At 57.9% G+C, this 19,836-nt stretch overlaps 1 protein-coding gene across 1 annotated transcript in view; it reads right to left on the bottom strand.

The window, feature by feature from the left end:
• Positions 1 to 18,674: 18,674 nt before the first annotated feature.
• Positions 18,675 to 19,836, bottom strand: part of RPS17 (ribosomal protein S17) — a 10,118-nt gene continuing 8,956 nt past the window's right edge. Inside the window, exon 5 of the mRNA XM_024213791.1 lies at positions 18,675 to 18,814. Coding sequence (XP_024069559.1) covers positions 18,734 to 18,814 — 81 coding nt within the window. The 3' untranslated portion in view covers positions 18,675 to 18,733. The remainder of the gene's footprint in view (positions 18,815 to 19,836) is intronic.

Raw genomic sequence — 19,836 nt, 5'->3', positions numbered from 1 at the left:
CTCCCTGGAGGTGTGAGGATTTGGAAGGTATTTGGAGATGCTCCGAAGAAAGGGTGAGACACATTCTAGACTGGCCTCTCTGAGCTGATGGGCCCCACTCACTCATCTGCTGTTTGGTGCAAGGCCATTGACCCAAGGCAGGGAGCTGGGGGGGAGCTGCCCGGAGACATTATCACGCTCAGATCTGAGTGTGAGCAGTTTGACATTCCTCTTCCCCACCATTTAAATGGTGGGCGTCTCTGCCCACCCCATCTCCCAGATGAAGGGAAAATGCCCCTCCCATTGCCAATGGCTAGAGGCTGTGAGCGAGAGCAGCTCAGTGCCAGTGCAGGAAGCAGAGGGACACCAGGGGAGGTGCCCACTGGTAGCTTCCATTGCCAGCAGGTGATTCCAGCCGTTCCTCCAGGCTCGGCTGGTGTCTCAGAGCAGGCTCACCTACCTGGTACAGGCCCCACGGCACCAGGCCTCTGCATACACCTTGGTTCAGCACCTGTCTGTTGTGCTGCTCGTCCTGCTGAGTAAACAGGACCCTGGGGGCTCTCCTCTTGGCCCCGGCGCTACCAGGCTCGGACCTGGGACTCAGCCCCCCTCCTGCGCTCATCAGCCGGCCTTGGGTTAGCTGGACAAGAACGGCAGGAGATGGTTAGCAGTAGCAACCCCCGGGCCTAGTTCCCCCAGCAGGGTGTGCAGAGCTCCACTGCAGCCAATGGTGAATCACCACACGGGGGCGCTTTTCCCTCCACCAGTGCTGAGCCATGCCCCAGGACATGCACTGGAGTGCCCATCCTGAGCACAAGAGCTGGCCAGTGAGTGACCAACAGGCACTGGGTGTGAGATCAGGGTGCCAGCCATCGCTAGCTGTCTGGCTGCCTCTGTGGCTGGGCACTCAGAGACCTGGGGGTGGATGCTGGCTGTCCATACCCGCACTGCTCACTGCAGCTTGGGAGGTGCCACGCCATCTCGGCTCCCTGCATTGACTCGTGCCAAGGACAGCTCAGCCAGTACAGGGCCTGTACTGCCCACCCCGGCCTCCTAAGCTCCCTTACCGGGACAGCATGGGAGCTGTGCCCTCCTCCTACAGGGCGCTGGTCCAGAGCCAACGGGCTGAAACGAAGGGGAGAAAGATCTGGGTAAGCAGCGAGGCACCTGGTCCCACGGAGCACTGGGGAGCTGAATTGTGTGCCTGGCAGCAGGGAGCTCAGGAACTGGGACGATGCCCCCCAACCACTTACCCTGCTCCACCCAGGGCAACACCTTTTCCCAGGGCTGGCACCGCAGCTCCCCCTTGATCTGACGTCACGTCCTGCGGCTGGAGCAGCATCTTGTCATTACCGCTTATACCTTCAAGCAAGCTGTAAAAAACTGAAAGCCATGGAAGCTGATCTTGTTGTTTGTTGCTCTCCCTCCGTCCCCAGCACCCCCGACAGAAAAACCCTTCTGATGCTGGCGTACTGTGCTAGCACTGGTCGCCATGGCAATAACACAGTACAAAGCACATTGTGCTAGGTGCTGTACGGAGTCGGCTGTGTTTCTATAGCCCCAGCGCAATGGGGCCCTAGGTATCACCATACCAGGATCATTAACAACACTAAGTCCCCAGTGTCTAGCTGCTGTGCCATGCCTTGGCAGGCAGTAGAGTTAAGGTCGGGCAGGTCACCCAGGGGAGTGAATCCTAAAGCAAGATGCTTGCATGAGAGAGCCCAGGGCTGAATGTGCAGCATCCAAATGCAGGCAGCAGGAGCACCAGGGCAGGGCACCAGGCAGGAGGGATCTCACACCAGTCGGGGCTTTACTGATCAGATGATCATTGCACCCAGCAGGGACCAGACACCCAAGCACCCACGCTGGGAGCTGATGTCAGCCCAGCAGCTCGTGAAGGGGACAGCTCAGGTCTGCAGTGGCTGGAGGTTCCACGGGCACTGGCTGGGGTGCCAATGCGGGCAGTAAAGCTGGAACACCAGCCGGACGTCCCACTTTCCGGGAGTCATAGGACCGAGATACCCCACAATATCGTAGGGCGTCTCTGGATCACTGGCCGTGTATTCGCTGCTTTCACAACCTGGACCTGGCACAACTGCCCAGCTGCTGTACAAATGGGCCCCTCCCACAGGCCTGGGCAGGAGCACCAGGGGGCTGCAGGGAGCAATGCCAGGAGGGTGCCAGCTATTTCAAACCCAGAGGGCTGCTTGGGAGAGCTGGGAGCAATCAGGGCAGCAACGTGACCCAGGAAAGGAACAAAAGTGGCTCAGCTTCACAGTCAGTTGCTCTGGAGACCGCACCCAGCGCTGTAGAGCCCTGGGGCAGCCTTGCCATGCCGGGCTGGGCGTCTCAGGCCCGGCGAGTCCCATACCTAGGGTAGCGTTCCCAAGCAGCGTGTGGATTTCAGCTCCTGCTGCTTCCTCAGGGGCCGCTGGGAGCTCTGTCGTCAGCCCGCCACACGGGCTGTCCAGGAGCCGAGCCAGCACATGGAGCTCTGCAATCCAAGCAGTAACGGGTCAGCTGCTCAAGAACGATCATTGCACCTTCCAGCCGAGGGCACCAGCACATGTGTCAGCAGCAGGGACTGAGCCCAGACCCGCTGGATCCAAAACCACAGCCCCTGCTGCCTGAGCTGAAGGGCAGGGCCAGCAGCACCAAGGCCCAGCTGACCCAAATAGTCCGGCCACCAGAGGCAGAGGCAGCGAGCTACAGGCGACGGGAGCACCCAAAGTGCGTCCTGTATATGCACCAGCTCAGCCTCGCCACTCCTGGGCCACAGAGTGGGGCAGTGACTTGGCTGGGGTCTACAGGCAGCACATGGCCCAGCCAGGGCTGGAACCCAGGAGTTCTGATTCCTGTTGCCCTGCAGTAACCATGACTCTGCTCCCCCCATTACCACCAATGGATTTACCAATAGCTCGCCCGCTACACTGTCTAGGTAGCCTATAGCTGGCCAGGGCCCTGCCCAGGGCCGGCTCCAGACACCAGCGAAGGAAGCAGGTGCCTGGGGCGGCCCAGAGAAAGGGGCGGCACTCCGTCTGGTATTGGGGCGGTACATCTGGGTCTTCGGCGGCAATTCGGCAGCAGGTTCTTCACTCCGTCTCTTCCTCTTTGGCGGCACTTTGGTGGCAGCTCAATCAGGTTTTTCTTTTTTTTCTTTGCCACTTGGGGCGGCAAAAAAGCTGGAGCTGGCCCTGGCCCTGCCCCAGGCTGGGAGGGTGTGATGTTATTGACATAAACTGGGACCATATAGATCATTGTTGCACCCAAGATCCTGTAGTGTCACCCAAATCTTGTATAAAGGGGGTCAAATGGGGTGTCTAAGACAAGGTTATGGTTTACTGGTTATGATTATGCTGTCTATATGTGTGTATAAATTTTGTAGTTGAAGTTATGAATATTGGCTCCATACTGTCTGTATGGCAAACTTATGCTATGCTTCTGGGTGACATCCCAGACAAGCTGGGATTAGCTCTGCCTAGCCTGCTTGATGGCCCATTAAGGACCATCAGCTATACAATGGACCCATTGAGAGAAGGCCAATATGCCTTCAGACTCAGCAAAGTATGCAGGGACTGGCCCATGTGACTCCAGGCTCCATTTTGCTGTAATTTTCCACAGTAAGAACAAAGAGGTGTTCTTACACCTGGAAAAGACTATATAAGGTTGATGCCTCATCTCCATTTTGTCTTCAATCCTGCTTCATACCTCTGGAAGGACTTTGCTACAAGCTGAAGCTTTGAACAAAGGACTGAGGACCCATCCCAGTGGGGGATGTATTCCAGAGACTTGATTTGAACCTGCAGTTTATTCTATCGCTGCTGCAAGCCTGAACCAAGAATTTTGCCATTACTGTATGTAATTGATTCCATTTAATCAATTCTAACTCTCATCTCTATCTTTTTCCTTTTATGAATAAACCTTTAGATTTTAGATTCTAAAGGATTGGCAACAGCGTGATTTGTGGGTAAGATCTGATTTGTATATTGACCTGGGTCTGGGGCTTGATCCTTTGGGATCAGGAGAACCTTTTTCTTTTACTTGGGTATTGGTTTTCATAACCATTTGTCCCCATAACGAGTGGCACTGGTAGTAATACTGGGAAACTGGAGTGCCTAAGGAGAGTGCTTGTGAGACTTGCGGTTAGCCAGTGGGATGAGACCGAAGTCCTCTTAGTCTGGCTGGTTTGGTTTGCCTTAGACGTGGAAAAAACCCCAGCCTTGGGCTGTAACTGCCCTGTTTGAGCAATTTGTCCTGAGTTGGCACTCTCAGTTGGGTTCCGCCAGAACCGCATTGTCACAGAGGGTAAATACATTGAATGGGGATGGGGCCAGATAAGGACCAGCTAGTCCCAGGCAGGACTAGCCTGGTGGGGTGGCAGGACCCCAGGAACAGGCTGCTCCCACTAACTCTAGGGCCTCTGCCCGCGGGATAAGGAGCACGCTGCCTGCCTGTGCACCCCGGCTTGCTACGGACATGCCAGGGGCTGCTGCTGCCCTTCCCCCCATTCCCGCTGGCTTTACCTTTAGCCATAAGCCCTGCCCGCAAGGTCTCTATGAAGGCCACCACGTGGCTGTCGGCTCCACGGCGTCCTGCTGCAGGCGCTGCGATCGCCCCGCACTGGGACTGGGACAGGGCATCCGGGGAAGCACCTGGGTCAGGTGGAGACAGGGTCACTCCTGGCCATGGAAGGGCAGGGACTGGGCGGGCACCGTTCCAGGCACCAGCGCACAGCGAGGCTCCTCTCTGGGCATACCCACATGAGTGCCTATGAGGGAGGGGCGAGGGACCCCCAGTGGGCGGGGCACATCCCCTGTCCCCCACGACTGCGTGGCTCTTCACGCTGCCAGGCAGAGGCTGTGATCGTGGGGGCATTGCCTGGGCATGGCAGAGCAAATCCTTGTGCTGTAGACAACACCCTCCACCCTGCCCTGTAAATGCCACCCAGGCACTTGGGGAGCAGGGCCTAGAACCCCCACCCGTCTGCTCCCCAAAGTCAGGCCTCTGCTGTCTGCTGCCTGATCTCAAGGAGGTCGGCTCCCTTCGCTGCTGGCAGTAGCAATCCCTTCACCCCCCCCAGGGGCCTCGCTGCTACAAGACAACATGCCCAGAGACACACAGCATGGGACGCCAAGGGGGCACCACCCACCCTACAATACACAGGCAGAGCTGGCTTCCCAAGGCAAGCCATGGGCAAGATGGGCCCGATCCTGCAGTGTCAGGCAGACCCCCCAGCGACATCAGCTGAAGGCATTGCCCACCAGCATGCCTGTGCCAGCCTGTCCTTGTCCCTCTCTAGCATCACCCTGCACAGAGCAGGCACATGCTGGTGAAGGCTGTCTGCAATATGTCCCACCCACCTGCTCTGGGGGCGCCCCCCTGCCTGGTGGGCCCCGGGGAAGGAGCGGCTCCTCCAGCAGAGGTGGGAGGCAGAGTCGGCTCTGGGAAACCTCTGGCCTCCAAAGTCAACTGCGATCCAGCTGCAGACATCTGGAAATCAGACCAAGAATCCTCAAAGTCACCGTGGCAGCAGCAGCGCCCACCCCGGGACACCAGAAAGGGCAGTGTTGGCACCAGGCTCCCGCCCACCCCCTCGCCCCATTCAAAATGCTGCTGAAATCCCCTTCCCAGCCTATTGCTCTGTCCCTGTCCCGTCCCCACCCACGCCTCAGCCTGTCAGCCCCATGCTGCTCCTCTGCTCAGCTCGCACCAAGTCACTGCCCTGCCACCTCCACTCTGCCAGACACAGCTGCTGCGCCACCCCCCACCATGCCTGTGACGTCACCTCACCTGTGGGGCTGGCTCCACTCGCTCAGCCAGCTGCACCTGCTGCACCATCTCCAACGGCTGCACCAGTTGCACCCCCCCCTCCCCCCGCTGCATTGGCAGGTTCTGCAGCACTGTCTCCACCTGCTGAGCTGTCTCCCATTGCTGCGCTGGCTGCACCATGGCCACCTGCTTCATTGGCTGCCCCCGTTGGGATGTCTCCAGGTGCTGCGCCGTCTCTGCTGGATGTGCCGTCTCTGCTGGACGCGCCGTCTCCTGTGGCTGCCGTGGCTGCTGCAATAATCTCTGCCTCTCCTAGAGCACAGGACAGACGACCCCACCCCAGCACTCGTGCAAGTCCCAGGCCAGCCCAGCCTGACCTTCCGCACACAGGGCAGGTGCTGATTTTGGCCACGCAGCCCCCCTGGCGAGGGACAAACCTGGCAATGCATGCCTGCGGGAGCACGCCCAGCTGGGAGGGCTTCCCCAGGCCATGCCCAGCCCTGTCACACACCAGGCATCCAAGCAATGAGCCCCCCCCGGACCCACAGCTTCTGAAGAGCCCCATGGAGCTTGGACACTCCCTGATGTTACAGGCAGCAACTCGGGAGCATCTGAAATCTCACCTCTTCCCCGAGGAGATCTTGTGCCCCCTGAACTAGCCCCCATCCCCTACCATGCAAACACCCACCTCCTCCCACTCGGCTGCCATGGTCCTGCAGCACCTCTCCCAGTGCTCGGCGTCCTCACGGCTTTGCAGGTGGGCTGCAGCTAACTCTGCCTCCAGGGCAGCCAGGCGCCGGGCCAGGAGCTGGAAGACACAAGCCTGCACTCAGACTGAGACCCAGCTGCCCAATCCTCAGGAAATCAGGAGCAAGAAGGGAAAGAAAGAGCCATCCTGAGTGGTCCCCGAAGGCCGACCTCCTCTCCCCTCCCCCCGACAGCAGGGCACCCACCTCACATGTAGCCGAGGCCTCTGGAGTCTGCACCGCTCGATTCCCGACTGCAGCGCCCCAGCTGGGGCGCCTCTCACCCCCTGCAGAGACAGGCATGAAATAAAAGTATTTAGGTGCCTAACTCCCATTGGTTTCAATACCTTTGAGTCACCTGGCCTGGGCAGTTGATGCACAGAGGGCATCTCACTGCAGTGCCAGCACCTCCCAGCCGGGAGCAGCTGTGAAATCACCCGTTTTCCTTCCCCACCATGCGCTCGCCCCGCTGACCCCAGAAGGGGGCACCAGTCCACAGGCCGGGCCAACACAGGCCTGGCGTGCTGGGCTCCCTGGGGACTCTGCCAGCAGAAATGGCACAGAGCAGCAGGAAGGGGAGCCAGGGCATCTCCTGGAGCCCTGTCCCCTCTGCCCTGGGGACATGACCTTGGACTCCTCCAGCCAGAAGAGAGGCTGCCCATCCTGGCGCTGACGAAGCCCAGGGCATGCAGGGCAGGGCTGGGTACACACACACACACCCAGTGAGTCTCTGGGCCTGATCCCTGCACTGATCTCACCACTTCTCTGGTACCATCCCCCAGGCCTTCGCGCATCCTCCCCCCGCCCAGACCGGCTCCCAGATCCTGCCACGCAGCTCAGCAGCCAGGCCCCTGGGGAATGGGGTCCGGGGCAGAAGGCAGCTGCTGTTGGGGTCCCCTGGCATTTCCGGCCCCTCATTCAGGGATCCAGCCCAGAGCTGCCCTTCCAGGGAATGGGACTCCAGGGGCTGCAACCCCCACCTACCTCCCCTCCCAACAAGGTGAGCTGGGGCTGGGCTGAGCAGCCCTTGGCAGCAGGTACCTGCAGGGTGTGTGGCTGGCTCCCCTTCAGAATCTTCCTCTTCCTTCCCAGCTTCCCTGTGCCCTCCGGCCAGCCCAGCCAGCGCCCCCAGCCCCAGGACAGCTGAGTGTGCTAAGGGGCCACCAACGGGCTGCGGCTGCTCCGAGTGCTGCCCCGGGGTGTCCTGAGCAGGCAGAGAAGGGGGTGGGGAGAGAAGTGGGGAGGGAGGGAGTGACAGAGGGAGACAGGCAGGGGGACTAGAGACCTGGATTTGCTTGAACATGGGGGTAAGTAATCACACGGGGGCGGGAGGGGGGGCTGGGAGCAGGGGGTAATACACATGCGGAGGCTGGGAGTGGGGGGAGTAACGCACTGGGGGTGCCGAGCTGATGGGGGGAGGACACTAGAAGCCACGGCCCGAACTCGCGATCCCCTCTACAGCCCACACCGGGGCGGCTCAGCCACCGCACCCAGGGTGGATCCTCAGTTCTGGGGAGAGTCTGCAGTGCGGCCAGGCCGAGGGCATCGAGCATTGCAGGGGAGACTCACCTCTGGGTTCGAGAACCCCCCTTCAGGTTGCACCATGGACACTGCCAGCCCTTCCCCAAGCTCCCTTCCTGCTGGTGGCCCCTCCTCGGCAGACCCCGCGCTGGAGGGGAGCAGCCCTCCTGGGCATGCAGCAGGGCTGGACGGGGCATGGTCGCTGCACTGGGACAGGAGGAGCAGGTTTAGTCCTGGCACTGAGTCCCTCCCCCCATCCCCCAGGCCAGCGTGCAGTGCTGGGGAGTCGCCCTGCTAGCACAGCTGGGCCCAGAGCCTATGGGGCCAGCTCCTCTCCTGGGCCAGCTGGTCCCTCACCTGGGTGGCCGCGTCCCTCCGCAGCCACTCCTTCTCCTGCAGGAACCCGTCCAGCTCCACGATGCGCGAGTCCCGGCTCCTCAGCTCGGCTTCCAGGTGGGCCAGCTGAGCCCCACTCTCCTGCTCCAGGCCTTGCAGGCGTCTCTGCACAGGCAGGGAGGGCAGGGCTGGTTAGCAGGGTGCCCAGGCCCAGGGGATGGTGGGGCAGCAGCAGCACCAGGGAGAAGAAGGTCCCTCTCCCCACCCCAGACTTTGGGAGCTGCTACGGGTGGTGGGCCGTGGCAGTGCCAGAAGCCGTCTCTCCATCCCTTCCCCCTGCAGGGCCTAGGCCCAGCTGGGCCGGGCACCCCTCCCTCCTGCCCACCTGGGTACTCTCCAGCTGGACTCGGAAGAGCCGGCTCTCCTTCACCTTCATCTCGCTCAGCTGCTGCATGTCCTTCAGCTGTCGTTCCTTGGTCTCCACGTCTGGAAGAGACCGACAGCCGCCAGGCGTGAGAGGGCACGTCCGCCAGGCCCTCGGGTGGCAGTGCAGGGCAGTGTCCCCAGGGGACCCCAAGCAGGGACCGCCTGCTGCCAGCAAAGACCCCTGGCTGGGAGTCACCCGGAGCCCCACTGCAGAGGCTGGTGAGCGGGAGGACCAGGAGAGCTGCACGCTGGGACTCACAGAGCACCCTGGGCTCCGATGCTGGCATCACCCGCATAGTGGCTGGCCTGGCGAATGCTGCTCATGCGCCTGTCAGAGGCCTTGCTGCAGGGCCTGCATGTGGCCAGGCTGAGGGCCATTGTGCATGGTGGAGAGCTGCAGCCACAGGATGCAATGCTGGGGAGCCCAGCGCAGGCCAGGCCCTTATACCCATGTCACAGGGGATGGGACACAACCCCTCACCTGCCTGAGCCTGCAGGAGTCTGTGTTTGATCTGGACCACCTCTTCCTTAGCCTTGTCTACAGCCTTCTCCACTTGCTTCCTGTGGCTCCTGAAGGACAAACCCCGTCTCGCCCGATCATTGCCAGCGCCCCAGGCCAGTCCCCGCCCAGCCCCACCCTGCCCAGCTGCAGGCGGGGGAACCTCCAGGGTAGAGTAACTAGGAACACGCGTGCAGGGCAGAGAGCCTGTTTCAAGGGGGCTCAGCACAGAGCCCAGCTCTTTGGCCTGGCTGTCCTGCCCTGTGCCCAGCCCCACCTTGGCAGAGGTGTGTCACGTACGCAGCCTGTCTCTGGGACCAGCTGGTTGTTGTGGACAGCACAAATCCTGCACTGTCCCCAGCCCTGCGGCTACAGCCGCTGCTCCTTTTGGGGTCAAATGTAGCCTGCTCTGAAGCATGGAGCTGGTCTCCCGTGAGTTGTCTGGGCTAGTTGTTCAGGAGCCTGCTGGCCTCAGCTAACAGGCCTGGGGGTTTAGCTGTTAGATCCAGGAGGCCCAGACTCTGTCCCCCCGACCCGGGACACAGCGTGACATAGGGCGATCTGACCTTTCTACTGTCTCCGATTAGTTTCTCTCTCCCTAGGAAATACAGTTCTGTTAGCCAGACACGGTTGCTGTGTGGGTGGGAAACCTGAGCATGGTGGACTGGTACCTTTGCCCAGCACCCATTTCTGCGTCTGGCCTCAGGGAAATGACCCCAGGACTCTGACAAAAGATCGACAGGGTCCTACTGGTCGTGTTAGGGGTTAAATGGGGCTGGACCCCCAGCTAGACTGATCCCGCATTATGCTGCGTGCATGTGGCCATCACCTAGCCAAGTTGCGCAGCGACCATCCCTCTCAGCTGCCGAGGGAAGGTCATCAGTGTAATGAGCCTGGAGGTCTCAGGTCTGCTGCAGTCTGTCTCCTCAACTCACCCCAGGAGCACGGCTGATAGCAGGTGCCAGGAGCAGCACGTGCTAAGGGAGCTCTGCCCGCGCGGGGTCTGGAAGGACATAGCAGCAGGCAGGGATGCTGCAGCAGACACAGCTGCCTGCCCGGCGGGTACCTTTTGGGGCTGTGTGTGGCCAGGGCGCTGGTCACGTAGCTGACAATGTCCTTGTTCAGATCCGCCAGGCGGGACATGGCTGCCTCGGCTGAGCTCAGAGCCGCTGTCACCTGGCGGTAGAGATGGGGAGCCTCTGGCAGGGGCGGAGATGGGAGAGGGGCCTGGGGACAGTGCCCACAAGTGACTGCAGGCTGCCAAGTGCCCTAGGTGAAATGGGCTGGGGGGGCACAGCCTAGTGCCCACATCCAATGGTCTGCCCCCAGCTGGCACTAACCGGCAGCACGAGGGGAAAAGCCCCTGGAGCCTCCCTCCCCCTTTGACTCGGCTCCTCCTGGTCGGGTCCTGCTTGGTTAATCTCTCCCAGCGCCCCAGGGGCATCCCCAGCCCAGAGCAACTGGCCCACAGGAGTCTGGGCTCGTGGGCAGGTCCTAAGCAAACCGGTAGAGTGACACTTCCAACAGCCAATAAAAAGCAGCAGGAATGTGAGTGGGGAGGCAGCTCGCACTGTCAGCAGCCAGCACATTACTCATTGACGTGCGGTAGTCTAGCTGGTGGGTGGCTATGTGGGGCTGGACAGGGCGCCCCGTGGGCTCTGGGGTCATGGCACTGCTGTGCCAGTCACTCAGCCCCAGGGATGGCAAAGCAGCTCCAGCCTGCCAGGCATTACCATGCCAGCCACGTCGTCCATGTGCACAGGGAAGTCGTCGGGCAGGCTGTGGCTCTCCTCCCTCAGCCCCAGCTCCACGGAGCAGCTGAAAAACTGCAAGGGAGAGAAGCGCGAGTGTGACATTATTGACATGAACGGTGACTGTATAGATCATTGTTGCAACCAAAGTCCTGTAGTTGCACCAAATCTTGTACAAAGGAGGTCAAGTAAGGTGTCTATGAAAAGGTTATGATTTGCTGGCTATGATTATGCTATCTGTATGTAGGATCGTTTTTTTATTTAAAGTTATAAGTATTGGCTCTATGCTGTATTTCAAACTTGTGCTATGCCTCTGGGTGACACCCCAGACAGTTTGGCATCAGCACTGCCTAGCCTGCTTGATGGCCCATTAAGGATCATCAGCTATACAACTGACCCATTCAGAGAAGGCAGATACACCTTATGACTCAGCAAGGCATGCAGGGAGAGAACTCTGAGGCTTTCAAGCCATGTGCTGGGCAGCTTGTGTTTGAAACCAAGGAAGCACAGGCTGCATGGCAAGAGACTATAAAAGGCAGCTGCATCCCCTCCATCTTGTCTTCAATCCTGCTTCTTACCTCTGGAGAAACTTTGCTACAAACTGAAGCTCTGGACCACAGGCGCCAACTTTCCTTGGCGCCGGTGGGTGCTTGCTCCCAGCCCCGCCCCGCCCCCTCCCTGCCCCTATTGGACCCCTCTCCAAATCCCCGTCCTGGCCCCACCTCTTCCCCGAGCGCGCTGCGTTCCTCCTCCTCCCCCTCCCTCCCACTGTTTGCCGCGCAAAACAGCTGTTTTGCGGCGCAAGCGCTTGGAGGGAGGGAGGGTGGAGAAGCAGGACTCGGCGGTGCTCTTAGGGGAGGAGGAGGAGGCGGAGGTGGAGTGGGGGCAGAGGTGAGCTGGGGCGGGGCGGGGAGCTGCCTGTGGATGCAAAGCACCCACCAATTTTTCCCCATGAGTGCTCCAGCCCCGGAGCACCCACGGAGTAAGGAGCCTATGCTCTAAACAAAGGACTGAATGACCCATCCCAGCTGTGGATGTACTCCAGAGACTTGATTTGAACCTGCAGTTTATTCCATCACTGCTACAAGCCTGAACCAAGAACTTTGCCATTAGTGTATGTAATTGATCCCATTTAACCAATTTTGGCTCTCATCTATATTTCTTTCTTTTTATGAATAAACCTTTAGATTTTAGATTCTAAAGGATTGGCAACAGCATGATTTGTGGGTAAGATCTGATTTGTATATTGACCTGGTCTGGGCTTGGTCCTTTGGGATCAGGAGAACCTTTTTTCTTTTACTGGGGTATAGGTTTTCATAACCATTCATCCCCATAAGGAGCGGTGCTGGTGATGATACTGGGAAACTGGAGTGTCTAAGGGAATTGCTTGTATGACTTCTGGTTAACCAGTGGGGTAAAACCAAAGTCCTCTCTGTTTGGCTGGTTTGGTGTGCAAAGGACCCCCAGCCTTGGGCTGTGACTGCCCTGCTCTAAGCAATTTGTCCTGAATTGATACTCTCAGTAGTGTCCCACCAAAGGCCACTTTGTTACAGCGTGTCAGAGTCCAGCCTGCATCCCGGGCCAGAGGGGACATCTGCTCGCCAAGGCCCAACGGGGTTAGGTCCCAGCTGTGCCCATTTCAACCTGGAGCCTGCATCTCTGCACAGAGGCATTGCCACGGGTATGGTGTTTGCCTCTGGGTCCCCCAGATTCTCCCCGAACCGCCCCATGCCAAGGACCCCTCTGACCTCCTGCAGCTGGCTCAGGAGGCTGTTGCGCTGCCCACAGGACTCCTGGTACCCCACGATGAAAACAGTCACTTGCTGCTGGTATCTCCTCTTCTTCACGGGGTCCCCCAAGACAGCTGCCAGCTGCTCCTGGGCATCCGGGAGAGAAACTCTGGGCTCACAGAGACCGGAACAGCGTGCCCCTACCCATGCTCGGGGTGTATGACGAATACACACCCATGGCTCTCCCCCAAGGCTGTTTGGACCCAGCTGGGCCGGTTCTGCCTCACTCAACCTTCCGGAACTCGCGTTTGCATGTTGGGAGATGCCTCTCCCCACCCTGGCCTGCAGGAGCTGTTTGGAAACGGTGGACAGTTGCATGTGGCCCAGATTCCGCCTTCTGGCTAGACCAGGGTGTGAGCCTTTGGCTTCCCTTGCTTGCCAATGCAAGCCATTAGCAAATGGCTAAGTTCCGTGTAGTGTCCAGCATCGCTGCCGTATGGCATCAGGGCTGCTCAAGCGTGGGAGTGTTACAGACATAACGATCCCTGGTTCTTACAGCACCTCCCATCAGCTGGGCTCAAAGCCCTTTACAGAGGAAGTTGGTGTCATTATGTCCCTTGTACATATGGGGAAACTGAGGAATGGCAAGGAGTTATGACTTGCCCAATGTCACCCAGCAGGCTAGGGCAGAGCCAGGCCTAGAACCCAGGTCTCCTGAGACCCAGTGCAGTGCTTTTTCCACTAGGTCACACTGCCTCCCACAGCAACGCTGGGCAAAGAGCTGAAAACCCACCCAAACCAGTGGCTCGGATTCCCCACAATTCACAGGTGTCTCGTTATTCACTAACCCAGGATCCAGCCCAATTCGCACCTCACCAGGGCCTAGTGCTCACAAAACTCCTGCCAGGGTGCGGATTTTCCCAGTTAAACACTTTCACCTGGCTAATCAGGATGCAAAAACAACCCCATGTGACAGAGTCTGCTGCAAATCCCGCCCTGCCCCCGAGGAGTCAGCGAGGTGCCCGAAGAGGGGCTCCGCTGGCAGCACTCAGGGTGCAAGTCAAGGGCCACACAGCCTGGCTCTGCTTCTGTACAGTTGGCACCAGCCACCCTGGCACCCTCTAGCCAGAGCTCCCAGCCCTGGGGTTGCATCACCACCAGCTCTGAGCTGTGCGGTGGGGCCGGGGGGGGAGAGGGAGTTTGCTGGGTAGGGTGGAGGGGGGGGGCACTGGAGCCCTGTGTGCATGGAGCTGGGCGGGGGGGACATTAGAGCCCTGTGTGCGTAGAGCTGGGGGCTGGGAGGAGGAGGGGCAGGATTGCATTCATTCCATCAGGAGGGCTCCTTAGGGCTACAATCGGCTTCCAAGCTGGCTGGCTACTGCGCTGCCCTTAGGCCCCCCCCCCCAAGCCCTTCCCCCCCATTTCAGCCCTGCCTCCCTTCCCCTGACAGGAACTACCCCACGCAGGGGCAGGGACCTCTCCGGGCAGAAGATCAACCCTGGCGGCTGTTTCACCCTCTCTCTGTGCGGCGGGAGGGCTGTGGAACAGGCCTGGGGAGAGGCACTGCACCCTGTTGAACATACCACATCCTCCACAATCTCTGTGGCTGCTTGCTGGGCAGACGAGACCTGCTCACTGCGCTCATAGACCTGGATCATCTGATAGGAAGTGAAAGGGTTAATCAGCAAAGGCCTGGGGCACTGCTGGGTATGACACACATGCCACATGCTACCCCCCACCAGACAGGGCCAAGGCCCATTGCTAGAGTTGGGGAGTGTGTCCCAGCTTGATCAGGCAAGGAAACATGCCAGGAAGGTGGCTGCCTGCCCCTCACTTACGGAGACGAGCATAGCCGATAAGGAGAGCAGGAGCATCTCTGCTGAACTGGGGTGTGGGGGGGGGGGGGGGGGCAGGAGAAGAAAGCAGCAGAGGAGAGGGAAGGGAGCAGAGGGTGATGTGTAGGGAGCAAGGCCTGCATGCCCTTTTTGTCTGCTGTAGAGATGGTGAGGCAGCTTGGCCCTCTCTGGGCTATTGGTTCAGGCTCTCTGCAGACTCAGGCAGACATCCCTGCAGCAGCTTCCTTTCACAACCATGTGGGCAACGAAGTTCTCCCTTTAGCGGCAGTGCCCCCTCCACCCCTGCTATGGCTGGAAGCTGTGCCATGCTCAGGTCAGAGCTCCAGCAGGGAACAGCATGGGATCCCCGTTCGGAGGCAGTTTGCAGCTAGACAGGGATGGATGGATGGAAATGCTGTTTGCTCACATGGTCAATCCGCGCCTGGATCTTTTCCAGCTCTTCCCTGGTTTCCTCCGCCTGCCGCGCTGCTTTGGAGTACATAGTGGCTTGGATCACAGCCGGGGCAGGCCCGGCCCAGCTGTGGAGGCTGCTGTCCCAGCTGGTCTCCATGGCAGCCAGCCTGGGCAGGAGACAGAGGTGATGCAGTGGGAGTCTCTGCCCCCAGCTTACATAATTTGTTCTCTTGGCTTTGGGGTTTGTCTCAGCCCAGCTCCCAGATAATCCACAGATTTTCCTCTTCTCCCCCCTTCCACATGTGGCCCCTTCTATACACACGGCTCAGTCCAGGAGACTGGTTACAGGGCTGGGTCCCCCATTGACCCACCACTAGCAGCTCCTAAGCCTGGGGGTGAGGTGGGGAGTGCTGCGCCGTGTGGCATGCAGAGCACTGGATTTGCTATTTACACCACTCAGAGTCACCCCCTCTCTCACCCTTCTTGTTAACACAGCATCAAGGGGCAGAGACTGATGTGCTCACAGCCCGGCAGTTCACAACCACTGTAGCTCTGGCCCATGCTCAGGGGCTGGGAACAGACACCTTGATTTCGCTTCAGCAGGTTACTGGGGCTGTGGGAGCAACTCGCTCCCACTCCTCACACACCATGGCAGTCACACCACCTCTGGGCGTTTCGTTGCCTCGTCCGGCTGAGAGTGGGAGGAAGGGAGAGTGGCTGGGCGATTCCAGTGACAGACGCCCCAGGATACAGCCTGGGGACTCCCCAGAATACAGCCGGACTCTGCACAGGTGTTAAGGTATCATTGTGATGATCTAATCTAGCCTCCTGCACAGCACAGGCCAGGGAATCTCACCCAGGGATTCCTGCAGCGAGGCCATAGCTCCTAGAGAAGCCCATAGTTACTGTGCATTAGATAGCTATGGCCTGTCAGCATAGCCAGTGCCAGAGCATTACAGAACCTCAGACATGCAGTAGCTGGAGAAAAAACATAAGAGGCAACACACTGAGTGAAAGTCCTATGCTTGGAAGTCACTCACCTGCCTGGAGCTCCAGCATCGGCTGCTATTGATTGAGTGAGTCGCACCGTGGGGATATTTCCCAGCCTGATGCTCACAATGGTTACTATAAACAGGTGTTTAGTAACTGAGTCCCCAGGGAAGAGCGCACACACCCCACAGCTTCTACAGGAGGAGGAAATGAAAAATCACCCACACCCAGGCCTTAGCCTCTGCTACTTACCTGGCCCCATCACCAATGATCAGGTTGGCAGGGATGGAGGTTTTCACCTTGGAATCTAAACCTTCTTTAACTGGAATTTACTTGGCAATACCCTAAACTGACAGCAAAACTCAGCTACCACCAGGCAGCTCTGCGAAGGGGCATGGTTCAGGTTTGGGTAACTGGTCAACAGTTGGGACGCTGCTCACTCTATAACTCAGTCTAGCAGAGAATGGTCTGACACCACCCCGTTGGTGGAAGCCGAAACTAGACAAATTCAGACTGGAAATAAGTGTAAATGTTTAATAGTGAGTGGAATTAACCATGGGAACGAATTTACCAGCCATCACGGTGGATTCTCCATCACTGGCAATTTTTAGATGGAGTGTTGGTTTTTTTTGAAGTTATGCTCTAGTGCAACTGGCAATTAATTCTGCAAAGGCTTGTGGCCTGTCTCATACAGGTCAGACTAGATGGTGGTAACGGTCCCTTCCGGCTTTGGATCCCATGAATTAGCCAGGTTACTAGTTATGCCTGAGATTACTAGAGACATTACAGATACTGTGTCCTTCGTGCTATTGATCCGGTTTCCCCCCCCCCCGCACGTCCCTTGGCCAACGGATCTAGTCCGTTTCCCTTGTCAGATCTCAGGCACTGCTATTTTGCATTTTTAGCATGTCCCCTACCTGAGGAGCTAAGAGCTTTACAGTCACAGTGCTCAGAGCACACACCCCTGAGGACACCATCTTCATACGCCCACCTCAGGCAGGGGAGGCCCACATTTCAGAAGTGACCCCTGATTGAAGACTTCCATTTTTACTTCTTGACTGTCCAGAGGCAACAGAAGATCCTTCTACAGAGCAGAACATACGACCAGCCAGAGAACCCAGGGCAGCTCATTTCCCCAACTCCTCCCCAGCCCTGAGGACCCCTCTGTGGCCCTGCCACCATGGACACAGTCCTTCTAGCTGGGGCTATTGGAAGGGGACAGATCCTGCAGTGACTGCCCAGGGAAGGTGGTTTACTTGGAATGGAAAGCAGTGCTCACATACTGCGACTCACCAGTTTATTTCAGAGAAATTGATAGCACATACAATGGGCTGAATCTGGGACTTTTCAAACCCCGTACAGCCATGGGCATGCTGGTACAGCCCAGGCCAGGCAACACCTCATTAAGAGGGCATCAGGGACAGAGACTCCCAGCAGAATCTCTCCAAGTCACAATAACCCCAGTGATCGCATTTCCACAGTCTGAAAGCAAGGGTGTAACTGAATAAATTATCACAGAAAGCGCTGTGTTCAGGTAGTGCCACCCTTCCCCTGGGCTTCCCCCTGCCTCGCTGCAAGCTCTTCTGAGACTCACAGAAGGTAGAGACCCCATGCTGCAGTGTCAGGGCTCAGAGCACACAGTACCCAGTGTCCCTACCATTTGCTGATCTGCCTTGGTTAACTGGAACTGGGGACGGAGTACTGCTCAATGCATGCAGGGTGCTACCTCTACACCTGCCCGAGTGTGGGAAAGGTGTGGGTAGAGCTCCCCCTCCACCATGGTGGGTAGGTCAATCAAAATCCTAAGCATGCCAGCACCAGCACAAGGCAAATCTGAACCTCCTGTGAACACATGGTGGTGCCTCCCACCCGGTAATGCATCAAACAGCATGTGCCTCAGCATGGATGGCACTGCATGACGCGGTACTTGCAGCTCATGTGCTGGGGAGACCGCTGACCTAGAGGAGACAAAGCCCATGGAACCAGAGAGCAACACCAGGACCTAAGGAGCCAGTGTGATGTTGGGGGTCTGCTGGGCTGAGACTCTCACCTCCACCCTGGTGATACAGTAAGGGAGAGCGGTCAAGCTCACAGCCTCACCAGCTGGGAAGGAATTAGGGCTTGTCCACACTGGACAGTTTTACCAGTTACTGGTATGATTAAACCAGTGTATTTACCCGACCTAGATATCCCAGGGTAACTCTCCGGTGCAGGAATATGTGAGTGTTGGGGTAGAACTAGCACAGTTTAAATACACTATCACTTACACCAATAGACCTCCCCTGTGTAGACAGCCTTCAGGCCACTACTCAGCACGTTCATCCTGGTGACTAACAGCGTTCAGGACCAATTGCTGAGCTTCAGAAGGGTCCAGGAGCCGCTCCCCAGGGGGACAGGGCACAGCTACCGTCCTCCCAGGAGCCCAGAACTACTCTGCTAGGCTTGGAGGACAATTCACTGTGTTTATCGCCCTCTGGTGGCTAGGTACTGCATCCACAAACACAGCAACTATGGGTGCCCAGCAGAGGAAGATCACTCCCCATACACCAAAAAAGCAATGAAAGCCCCCACCCCTAGCCCACATCACTTTACATGGGCCTCCTGCTCCTGTGACACTCCCTCCCACAGTAAGGGCCAGTCAAGTGCTCCCCCACAAGAAGACACCCCGGCACTAGCGGAAGAGGGGACAGGTTTGGTTTCCCACATTTATTGGAAAAGTGACAGCGCAGCAATGGATTCAGATAGCTCCTCTTGGTGTTTTGAAGTTCATTCCCACAGTGGGCTGCGTGACCTGCAGGTTGGACAGACTGCCAAAGTCCTGGAAGACATATGGAACAGACCAGGTTACACTCAGCATGCCAGCCTACTCCTTCCTCTCTGCTGGCAGGGATCCCAGATCAAAGCACAGCAGGCTCTGCCCTACCTCTCCCTCCCAACACACAAACGCATCTACCCCGAATCCCAGCGAGAACAGAGGGTGAGTCCTCCAGCCGGTCCATAGACAGGAGGCCGTGCTGCAGAGACAGGGAGGGGGAGTCTGTCACACAACACAGCAGTGAGCCCCAACAGGCTTGCAAGTGCAACACACAGGAGGGTGGGGACTTAGGGACCAGCCTGGCTGAGCATTCACTGGACTGGGGCAGGAGATGCACCCAGTCGTGAAAGTTACACAGTTAACATGCCAGCAGCTGGGCTGGAATCTGGACTTCACAGGCTCACCCATGGTTCAGTTGCTTCTGTAGTGGTTAGCAACAGAGGGTCCTGTGGCACCTTTAAGACTAACAGAAGTATTGGGAGCATAAGCTTTCGTGGGTAAGAACCTCACTTCTTCAGATGCAAGTAATGGAAATTTCCAGAGGCAGGTATAAATCAGTATGGAGATAACGAGGTTAGTTCAATCAGGGAGGGTGAGGTGCTCTGCTAGCAGTTGAGGTGTGAACACCAAGGGAGGAGAAACTGCTTCTGTAGTTGGATAGCCATTCACAGTCTTTGTTTAATCCTGATCTGATGGTGTCAAATTTGCAAATGAACTGGAGCTCAGCAGTTTCTCTTTGGAGTCTGGTCCTGAAGTTTTTTTGCTGTAAGATGGCTACCTTTACATCTGCTATTGTGTGGCCAGGGAGGTTGAAGTGTTCTCCTACAGGTTTTTGTATATTGCCATTCCTGATATCTGACTTGTGTCCATTTATCCTCTTGCGTAGTGACTGTCCAGTTTGGCCAATGTACATAGCAGAGGGGCATTGCTGGCACATGATGGCATATATAACATTGGTGGACGTGCAGGTGAATGAGCCGGTGATGTTGTAGCTGATCTGGTTAGGTCCTGTGATGGTGTTGCTG

The sequence above is a fragment of the Terrapene carolina genome, unplaced genomic scaffold, assembly GCF_002925995.2.
Source record: "Terrapene carolina triunguis isolate 2854851 unplaced genomic scaffold, T_m_triunguis-2.0 Scaffold67, whole genome shotgun sequence".
In the NCBI taxonomy this organism is placed as follows: Eukaryota; Metazoa; Chordata; order Testudines; family Emydidae; genus Terrapene; species Terrapene triunguis.
This window is presented reverse-complemented; position numbering and strand designations above follow the sequence as displayed.